The sequence below is a fragment of the Chenopodium album genome, chromosome 6 (assembly GCF_948465745.1).
Source record: "Chenopodium album chromosome 6, dcCheAlbu1.1, whole genome shotgun sequence".
In the NCBI taxonomy this organism is placed as follows: domain Eukaryota; kingdom Viridiplantae; phylum Streptophyta; class Magnoliopsida; order Caryophyllales; family Amaranthaceae; genus Chenopodium; species Chenopodium album.
In genome coordinates, this window is record NC_137839.1 from 63,047,843 (window position 1) to 63,058,608 (window position 10,766).

The 10,766-nt window shown below is 34.4% G+C and overlaps 1 protein-coding gene and 1 long non-coding RNA gene across 2 annotated transcripts; both read left to right on the forward strand.

Annotated features, from left to right (window-relative positions):
* The first annotated feature begins 337 nt into the window (after positions 1-337).
* On the forward strand, positions 338-1,351 carry LOC145637037 (uncharacterized). The gene is made up of 4 exons (XM_081688552.1): positions 338-388; positions 523-825; positions 911-1,132; positions 1,226-1,351. The coding sequence occupies exons 1-4, from the start codon at positions 338-340 to the stop codon at positions 1,349-1,351; spliced, it is 702 nt and encodes a 233-aa protein (XP_081544678.1).
* A 4,372-nt stretch (positions 1,352-5,723) lies between these two features.
* LOC145634995 (uncharacterized) lies at positions 5,724-8,657 on the forward strand. The gene is made up of 2 exons (XR_014113729.1): positions 5,724-6,223; positions 8,472-8,657. It is a non-coding gene; the product is annotated as an uncharacterized LOC145634995 (long non-coding RNA).
* Positions 8,658-10,766: the final 2,109 nt, after the last annotated feature.

The following is a 10,766-nucleotide window of genomic DNA, read 5'->3' on the forward strand; positions in this document are numbered from 1 at the left end:
ATACAAACAAAATACAACTTAAAAGGTCCTTTTTCACAAGTTTTCACTTTAAAGGTTCTTTTTCAAAAAGTTGACCATTTAAAAGGTCTTTTTTCACAATTTTCTCTTTTAAATATCAATTAAGTGAGAATATAAAAAATCTAATGTTTGGAAAAAATAAAATAAAACTACTTGTTTATACTTAGCATATTAATGTATTGTTCTTTGCATACTAAAAAGAATATTCAAATGCCCTTTTTTAGGTCAGTATTTTTTTTTTTTTTTTTTAGTGTATAAAAGTTAGTAATTTTTACATGGTTTAACCAACATGTGTTAGGTGGTAAATTGAAATTAGGAGATGACACTGGATAAAGAATGGATGAAACTAACTGACCTCATGAAGATAATTGTAATCGACCTAAAAAGTTGAGAACTAAGTACATGCATGAAAGACACGTGTTGGATGAAGCCCAACGTAATGATCCTAATAGCAGCCAAGGTAACAATGATACTATGATTTTTCTAAATTGCTTGTTTATGCAGCTTTGTAGCTTACTGTATTTTATTGTGTTTGGTGGCATTATTTTAGCCTCTGCTACAAGTGTTATTAAAAAAAGAGGCCAAAGAGGCAAGTACAGAAGTTTAGCTCTTGAAAAGAAAACCAAGGGCGGTCAATTTAAGTTGGATATTGAAATACCCCCGTATGTTCTGCAAGCTGTTAGAGAAAATGCCCGCTCACTAGTTAACTTTTGTGGATATGTTGTTAGAACAACAGCTTTAATGGATGCAAGAGATTGGTCTAAAGTTTTTGCTAAACATGGTTCTTCAATGTGGTTGCAAGTGAAGGTAGACTTTAGCATTTTTCATACATTCTAATAATATTTACATTAGTTTTCCGCCCTGCGTCATCATAATACTCTTTTAAAAACAGAACAAGTTCAACATTAAAGACTCCTCTACCCAGCTACCTCGACTTCAAGCTTTTGTAACTGATGCAATGCAACGCTTATATCGATTTTGGAAAGCTCGTTTGCATGCTTATTACAAGGAATGTGGAGATACGCATGAGGAGAGACTTGAAAATCCTCCTACTGATTTTCCACTTTCAAGCTGGATAGCATGCTGTGAGACATTTAATTCTGATAAGTTTAAGGTAAACACTCTCTTCCTATTTATATAAATAATCATGCTTATGTTGTCATACCTTCAAATTAATACTATTGATGATCTTATATCTTAAATCTAGAAAAGAAGCATGCAAAACAGTAAGAATCGAAGGTCTGATAAATGGATCAAACACTCAACAGGGAACTTATCTTTCCCTGAGACAGAGTACATCCTGGTAAGATTACAATGTGTACCTATAGTGTAAGATTACAATGTGTACCTATTGTAAAATATTTTTTATTATGACGTTAACACATCTTACTAATGTTTAGACTGAGAAGAACAATGGGGTTTTACCTCCTGCTGATGTAGTTTGGCTAACCCAACACACAACAACAGATGATGGAGGAGTTTTACGATGGACTAATGATGCTCGTTCTAAAGAAATACATGTGAGAAAATCCTTTAAAAACCTTGTGTATTATTCAAAGGACAACGATACTACTTGTGTATGAATTTCTAATTTATTTTTGCAGGCGCAACTCCATCAACTCGTGCAAGATAAAGATAAAGAACCTGAAGGAGATCAAATGCTCCCCCAGACACAGGAAGAAATGTTGGTTCAGGTACTTGGGGCAAAATCTGGGTACATTCGAGGCAAAGGTAACGGGTATAGAGGTTCAACTAAAGCAAGACTTCAAGAAGAGCAACAAATGATAATGCTTAAACAACAAGACCAGATAACTCATTTAAAAACTGAGCTTGAGGCGAGTAAGAAGGATATGGATGAATACAAAGAAGAACAGAAGCGTATTATGGCAGAAATGGAGAAGCGATTCATGCAGATGATAAATAGCAACATGAATAGGTATGATACTTTCTGATTCGGCTTTCCTCACATATATATGACTTTTAACACCTCTGAGCATGTTATGTTCTTTGCTTGTACAACTAATTAATTTATCCCTCCTGATTTTTCCCCTATAAGCTGGACACTTTTGTGCACTGTGAACCGTCATAAATTAGCCCATCTTTGCTTGTACATAATCATTGATTAATGCTGCTAACTGATGAAAAATTATAAATAATGTCAGAAGCAAGTGTTATAGTTCAAGTTGAATTTTAAGAGTTTCTTCATGCTTTGGACTAAGTAGGCAGAGAGTAAAAAAAAATGTTGTCAAGCCATCGTTTTACCACGATGCTTGTTTGCCGGTAAATCATGTTCTATCTTACTGAATTATCACTTGTTCTATCCTCCATGAACAAAATTCACACTGTATGGTGTAAATGTTTCACATAGTAAGAGTTAGCTCCTGCTGGCTGCAGGGTTTACGTTGGGATAATCGTGACTTACTTTAACAACTGTCTATTGCTATTCCCTTGCTATTGTTTTTTTGCTAACTTATTTCTTTTCCTTTTTTCAGGATGGGTTTTAATGGTAATGACAATGATATGGAGTGAAAGGTCGTATTAGAAGACAACTATGTGATGGCAGATAACAATTCTAAGTATAGCTTAAAAATTTGTGTAACCATATTTTGTTTGACAAACTCTTAGAGTTACACTTAATAGTTGTATATATTTGTAGGATATTGTGGTGATGGATATTGGCTTAGGCACATATTTTGGGAGAATGCAGACTATGTAGTGATGGTTTTGGGGTATATAATTTTAGGAGAATGTGGTGATGGCTCTTGGGTATATATTTTTGGGAGAATGTGGTGATGGTTTTTGGGCAATTACCCAATTATTGATGGGTTATGTAAGAAACATATTTGTAATTGGTATATGTATGCTAATTGTATTTTGTGAACAATTTATCAAAGTAGAACTTTTTATAAATGATTGTTTTGTCATGGGTACAAAATAAGTATTTATTTTACATTTGTTTGATTTGTATGGACAGGCAATACTATTAATGTAATTTATTATGATTAAATGAATTTGCATTTATTTTTTTGCAACAACGATTATTGTTATTTTAAATGAATATTATTTGTAACAATCAATTTATGTTGCAAAAAAGTGAATCATATTATAAATATTATCAAGATTTGATAACAATATTAAAAATTTTACAACAAGATACTCGTCGCGAAAATTGATATTTAGTAACAATAAAATTTGTAGCAAAACCAATATATTTTGTAACGACCAATGTCGTAGCTAATAATAAGATTTACATTCACCCTGGATTTGAATATATGGCAACAAATTGTTTTTGCTACAAAAATGTTGTTGCAAAAAAACCGATTTTTAGCTACGGAAGAACTCGTTGCAAATACTTTTAGTAACAGCATCTCACATAACGGACAGAAGTCGTTGCAAAAAATCCAAAATTTTTGCCAATAATATATTTGGCAACGACTTTCCTCGTTGCCAAATAACAATTTTCTTGTAGTGAAAGCTATGTAATTTGCTTACAAAAAGTATGTGATTTACTGTCAATTATTTCGACGACGCTTTCTAGAAGTACCCTCCTTATAATTTCCATCAACTTCTATGCCTTCGTCATGATCTTCGCGTACAAAGCTGAAGAATTCTCACAAAAGTCATCACTGACATCATCAACTTGTACCAACTTGGCAGTAGGGAATTCCTGCAACTCTATATCATTATCATCAAAATCATCACTTTATAACTGCAACTCTATATCATTATCATCAAAATCATCAATATCATGTCGAGGCATCGGCTTTATAACTGCTGCCTTTTTCTTATCAATTGCATCTGCTATGTAAAACACTTGTCTCGCTTGACTAAGTAATATATAAGGATCGTCTTCGTGACCAAGTTTGTCAAAATTAACCAAAGTAAACCCTATATCTTCATATTCAACTCCATTATTGTTATCGACCCATTTGCACCCAAGAATTGGTATTGTAAAATCTGTATAATGCAACTCAATAATCTGGTGAATGACTCCATAATACCACATTTTACCATAGGCTGGACAATTATCTTTAGCACTAGCAAAATGCATAGCTTCAGATTCAACAGCTACTCCACTATTCTGCATAGTACTAATATCATCCTGGTCTTTAGTGTAAAATTTACAACCATTATAAACGTATCCAGAGTAAAAGGATGCTCTAAAGTTGGGTCCTCGAGCTAAAGTCCTAACCCAATCAGAAACAGAATGTGTTGAGTTCTGAAGATCTATAATTACTTGATCTTTCAACCAAGTACTAAAAGATCTATTATGCTCACTATGTAAAGATTTTTTATTAGCCTTACGATTCTTTGCAGCTAGGTAAGCTAAGTGTTTCTCAATATATGGTGCAACTTCCTCCTCATTAAACAAAATGTATGTGTGAGCTTTATTCCAATCTTCATAAGTCAAATCAACTTCTTTGCGACCTATGATCCCTTTTCCTTCCATTCTTCCGCTATGTCGAGATAGAGGAAGCCCAATTACCTTGGCATTTTCAAGGTATTGACTACAATGTTCAACAGCATCTTCATAAAATAGTCTTTCAGCAATACAAGCTTCTGGTCGACGAAAGTTCTTAACATATCCCTTATATGTTTTCATTTGTCGTTCAAATGCCCATTGCGCTCTCAAATAAGATGGCCCACAATACCTTATCTCTCTTACTAAGTGAATTGGCAAATGAACCATAATATCAAAAAACGAAGGGGGGAAGAACATCTCTAATTGACAAATAATGATTGCAATTTCATTTTCCCAATCATCTAAGTCCTTAGGGTTGATGACTTTTTCATACTTGGCATTGAAGAAAGAACACAATCGAATAATGGCATTTCGAACATTTTTTGGTAAAATTGATCGAATAGCAATGGGTAACAAATATTGCATCTAAACATGGCAATCATGAGACTTCAGCCCTATAAGTTTCAGATTCTCCATCGAAACAAGGTTGCTAAAATTAGAAGAAAAACCCTCTGGCACTTTCACTGAAGCTAAACACTCACAAAACAATTTTTTCTCGTTCCGTGAAAGTGTATAAGCTACGGGAGGAAGATAAGCTTTAGAATTTCGGTCGACAACATGAATTTCACTTCTAATCCCCATTTCTTTCAAGTCATTTCTAGCATTAACACCATCTTTGGTCTTCTTACGGACATCCAAAAGAGTTCCAATCAAGCTATCACAAACATTTTTCTCAATATGCATCACATCTAAGCAATGCCTCACAAATAAGAATTTCCAATAAGACAAGCGCCAAAATTCAGAACATTTCTTATATCCCTTCTTAACAAGTGTAGATTTATGCTTCTTCCCAAAAGTAATCTGAATGTCTTTAACCTTTTCAAACACCTCCATGCCACTTAACACTATCGACCTTTTTTCCAATTCTTGTTCACCATCAAAAGCTTTTCTCTTTTTGCGGTATGGATGATCAGTAGGTAACCATTTTCGATTTTTTGGGTAGACACTACTACAAAAATGCTCAAAGAGACCTGAAATAAGAGACCGGTTAATTATATAATTGGTCTCTTTGTTTCAAGAGACCCAATGTCATAGATAACCGGTCTCTTTGATATTGTGTTGTGAGGTGAAAATTTAATGGAGACCATTTATCATAGATAACCGGTCTCTCTTAAGTTTTTTTATTTGAAAATTAAAAAGGGAGAGACCACTATGCAACTTAACCGGTCTCTCTTAATTTTTTTCAAAAAAAATAAAAAAGGGATAGACCTGTTGCAACTTAACCGGTCTCCCTTACTCACCAAAATAACATAAATGAAACCCTAACGCATATTCTTTGTTCCGGCACTCTGCCTTCAACAATCAATCTCCATCTGATCTCCTTCATCTTTCTTTTCCTCTTCTTCTATCTCCTCTCTTTCCTCTTAAATGAATTTCATCTCCTTTAATTCCCCGGATAAACCCTCCTGTTTGGAGCGTCAAAATCGTCGGAATCAAGTGTTGATTTGGTGATGAGTGTTGAAGCGATTTATTGCAGTTTGCGAGGTTTGATGAAGCGTTTCCAGTTCTCGAACTCGAAAGAGCGATTTAAGTTATATTATCATGGTTTAGAAGCGTTTTATGGGTTTATGCCGTTAGATGATACTCATTTTATGTTGGGTTGATAAATCGATTGATTGTTATAAAGATGAATTGAAGATCTAGATTCAAAGGATTATGATCCCAAAATTTCCGAGAATACTTGTAGGTCTCTTCTTCTTTGATTTCGTTTTATAATTGATTATTATTTCTGTATTTTGGTTTTTGTTTGATCTTTTGTGGTGGTTTCGTCTGTTTGATGTATTTTACACTAATTTTTGCTTCTTTGATTTCGTTTTTTAAGTGATTATTATTTCTGGATTTTGGTTTTTGTTTGATATTTTGTGGTGGTTTCAATTTTAGTTGATTTTTGATCTGGTTGATGTATTTTATACGAATTTTTGCTTCTTTGATTTCGTTTTTTAATTGATTATTATTTCTGTATTTTGTATTTTGTTTGATCTTTTGTGGTGGTTTCAATTTTAAGTTGATTTTTTATCTGTTTGATTTATTTTACACGAATTTTTGCTTTGTTTTCGTTTTTTAATTGATTATTATTTCTAGAGCTGTCAAAAGCTGACCCGACCCGAAATACCGACCCTAACCCGACCCTAACCCTAACCCGTCTGAACCCGAAAAAAATGGTGACCCAAACCCGACCTAACCCGACCTGAAACCAACCCTAGACCCGAGTTGACCCGAGTATTTGAGACCCGAACCCGACTATGAACCGACCTAGAGAGGACCCGACCCGAATGTGACCCGTAAATTATTGACCTGAACCGAACCCGACTCGAACCCGAGAATGACCCAAACCCGATTTAACCCGTCAAAACCCGAATTCAACCCGACCTGTTACTAACCCGACCCGAGTTCAACCTGACCCGTTCCTAACCCGACTCGATTTTAAACCCGACCCGAAATAAACCCGACTTGTTATTGACCCGACCCAAATTCAACCCGACTTGTTATTGACCCGACCCGAATTTAAACTCGACCTATTACTAACCCGAATTTTAGGATTTAGGAATTTTTAGGATAAAAAGAGTACTCCGTATTGACTATTGAGTTTCAGGCTTTTTTTCAATTTATTAACATGGATTCCAATTATAAAACAAAAGTGGCCTTTCTCATCTTACTTGACTTATCTCTTACATAATCCTCGTCAAAGAAAAACTGAACTGGATAGCAGCAAAAAAAAATAAAAAAATAAAAAAATTAAACAAAAAAATAAAAAAATACACGGGACCCAGACAATAGCAAGTCTTTCTCATCTTACTTGACTTATCTTTTTTTTTTATTATTATTTTTTTTAAGGGAATTCAAATTTTTGACTTGAACCACACCCGAGACCGACTTGGAAATGACCCGACGTGATTATAACCTGCAAATTATTGACTTGCCAATTTGAACTCGAGAATGACTAGATAAGTTTAAATGACCCAACTTGATTGTAACCCGCAAATTATTAACTAAACCCGACTTGAACCCAAGAATGACCCGACTTGGAAATGACTAGATTATAACCCGCAAGTTTTTGACTTGAACCGAACCCGACCCGAACCCGAGAATGACCCGACTTGATTATGACCCGCAAATTATTGACTTGAACCGACCCCGACTCAAACCCGATAATGACCCGACCTGATTATAACCCGAAAATAATTTACTTGAAACGAACCCGACTCGAACCCGAACATGACCCTAACTCATTTAAACCCGTAAAAACCCGAATTTAACCCGACTTGTTTTTCACCCGACCCGAATGTAACCCGACCTTTTATTGACCCGACCTAAACCCGACCCGAACCCGAAAAGATGTATGACCCGACGTGACCCGACTCAAGCATGACCCAACCCAAACCCGACCCACATAGGTCTTGACATTAACCCATATTGACCCGACCCGAGATGACCCGACCCACACAAACCCGACTCAAACCCGACCCATTTACCCGAATTGACAGCTCTAATTATTTCTGTATTTTGGTTTTTGTTTGATTTTTTGTGGTGGTTTCAATTTTAGTTGAGTTTTGATCTGTTTGATGTATTTTACACTAATTTTTGCGGTTAGACTTTAGATTTTTGTGTTGTGTAGTATTATCATTGTTATCATCGTTTTCAATTCATGAAATTGTAGAGTAGTGGATCAGTATCTAATTCACATGGCTGGAAATATATTGGATTTGTTTTAGTAAATTTCTTGTTTATCATTCATCTAACTGCTACCATTAATTTTTTTTTTTTTTTTTTGACGAGTTTAATTTACAAATTCTTTTTTTTTTTAAAGGAGTTGATCTTTTATTTTATTAGTTCATTTTTTTCAGTTAAGTTCTAAACGAATGTTTAATTTTTTTGATTATTCTCAATTATTATGATTGATTTATTAATTATTTGCCTTTTGCTTTGACAGATATGCTTGTTTTTCACACAAGAATCTCAGAACAAAAGAAAGAGGAAGAAGTTGGAGTACTCAAGTAGTCAAGCTACATGTTTGATATAATTATATGTACTAGAATTTAATTAAAGTTTGTTAAAATTCTTTGTTAGTACAAACATTAATGTGGCAATATCAATATATTATTCTCTTTTAATTTTATCGAACAAAAAATAGCATAAATCAAATTAAATAAGCTATTTTTTTATTATAAATGCGCCCAAAGAGACCTGTTAAGTTAAATAGGCGGTCTCTTTTTTCTTAAAAAAAAAGACTGCCTATCCTTAATAAACGGTCTCTTTTTTCCCAAAAAAAAAGACTTCCTATCGTAGATAGGCGATCTCAGTATTCTCAATTTGGAGACCGCCTTTAATAAAGCAGTCTCTTTGCCAAAGAGACCGCTTAGCTAGAGACCGCCTCTAAGGCAGTCTCTTTGGCTAATTTGGACGGGTCTCTTTGGCCAATTTTGTAGTAGTGAGACCATCTTTTTAGATGCTGATAGCCATGTTCCCTTCAAATTATCCTCACATATGGGACAAGGTGTTTCCCCCTTTACTATATACCCTGAAAGATTACCGTATGCAGGATAATCTTGTATGGTGCAAAACAACATAGCTTTCAGGTTAAACGTTTCATTTCGATATGCGTCAAATACTTCTACACCTTTATCCCATAACAACTTCAAATCATCAATGAGGGGAGCCAAGTAGACATCAATATCATTTCCCGGTTGTTTTGGCCCCAAAATTAGCAAAGAAAGCATCATGTACTTCCTTTTCATAGTTAATGAAGGAGGTAGGTTATAAGTAACCAAAATTACTGGCCATGTACTGTGCATGCTAGTAAGGGAGCCAAAAGGATTCATACCATCGGTAGACAATGCAAGGCGTAAGTTTCGATTTTCTTTACGAAATTCTGGAAATTTTCCATCTATAAACTTCCACTGTGGGGAGTCAGCTGGGTGTCTAAGTAACCCATCTTTCTTTCGACCATTGCAATGCCATGTTAATCTTTTAGTGTCTTCTGCATTCGAAAAAAGACGTCTGAACTGTGGAATTATGGGAAAATACCACAATATCTTGGCTGGGATGCCTTCTTTCTTCTTATATCGTGAGGCATTACATACCGGGCAATTCTTTAAGGACTCATGCTCATTTCGATATAGTATGCAATCATTAGGGCAAGCATGGATTTTCTCGTAGGGCAAGCCCATCGTAGTCAATATTTTTTTAGCCTGATAGGTACCACTTGGCAAGACATTCTCATCCGGAAGCATGTCTTTCACTAATTCAAGTACTGCGGTAAAACTCTCATCAGTTTATCCATGGCCAGCCTTCAAATTATATAATCTAAGTACAGCCGATAATTTTGTGTACTTATTGCAACCTGGGTATAAGGGCAATTCAGAATCTTTTAACAACCCTTCAAATGTGGCAAGATTGTCATCAAACTTATTTTGAGCTGCACGTATCATGTCCCCTAACCTATCACCCTCATCAAAATTTAACCCTTCATTAATATTATTTCTAAAATCACTAGTAGGATTTTCCTCCAAACTCTCTCCATGCCGTCCAACGAGTATATGTTCTATTAAAAGAATTCTTAGACAAATGACCAAGAATATCATCTATTGATCTATACAAAAAATTATGGCATTTGAAACAAGGGCATGGTAACTTAGAACGATTTCCAGCATTCTGAACAACAAAATTAATGAAATCCCTTATTCCAGCTTCATAACGTGGGTCACCCGGTTTTGAATTTGATATCCAACTTCGATCCATTTCTACGAATTAATGTAATCAAGAGAAAGTAAAATAAAATAACAATACATATAAATATATTTGAAAATATGCAAGCAATTAGAAGTAACTTAGAGGAATAGCCATTTATTAACACTTTACAGGACACTCTTATTAACTACTCTAGAAAACTAAGTGCATCAATCCTTTAGTTTCAATATACAAATTATTTTTTTAAATTATTTTTTTAAAAGTAATTGCAATCTTCCCATTTATGAGTTATAAGCAGAGCAACATCAATAAACAAAGTCGAACTATTTTTTTCTGCTTCATTCTTCTTATACTCACAACTTGTTTATTTTATTTACTTTAATAATGTGTTATTTTAAGTAAATTTTTTTAAATGGGTATATTATCATTTATGAGATTATTATCTAAACCTTGATTAGAGGAAAAACTTCAGTATAACTTGACAACTTAGGTAATTGATGCATACTAGTTAAACTTCATAATCTAGCACACATACAAA

Bases quoted from the DNA above. Each gene is read 5' to 3' on its own strand.
- LOC145637037 (XM_081688552.1), top strand. From the start codon at position 338: ATGACACTGGATAAAGAATGGATGAAACTAACTGACCTCATGAAGATA. The intron at 389-522 runs GTAATCGACCTA...TTGTTTATGCAG, and splicing joins CTGACCTCATGAAGATAATT to CTTTGTAGCTTACTGTATTT. The intron at 826-910 runs GTAGACTTTAGC...TTTTAAAAACAG, and splicing joins CAATGTGGTTGCAAGTGAAG to AACAAGTTCAACATTAAAGA.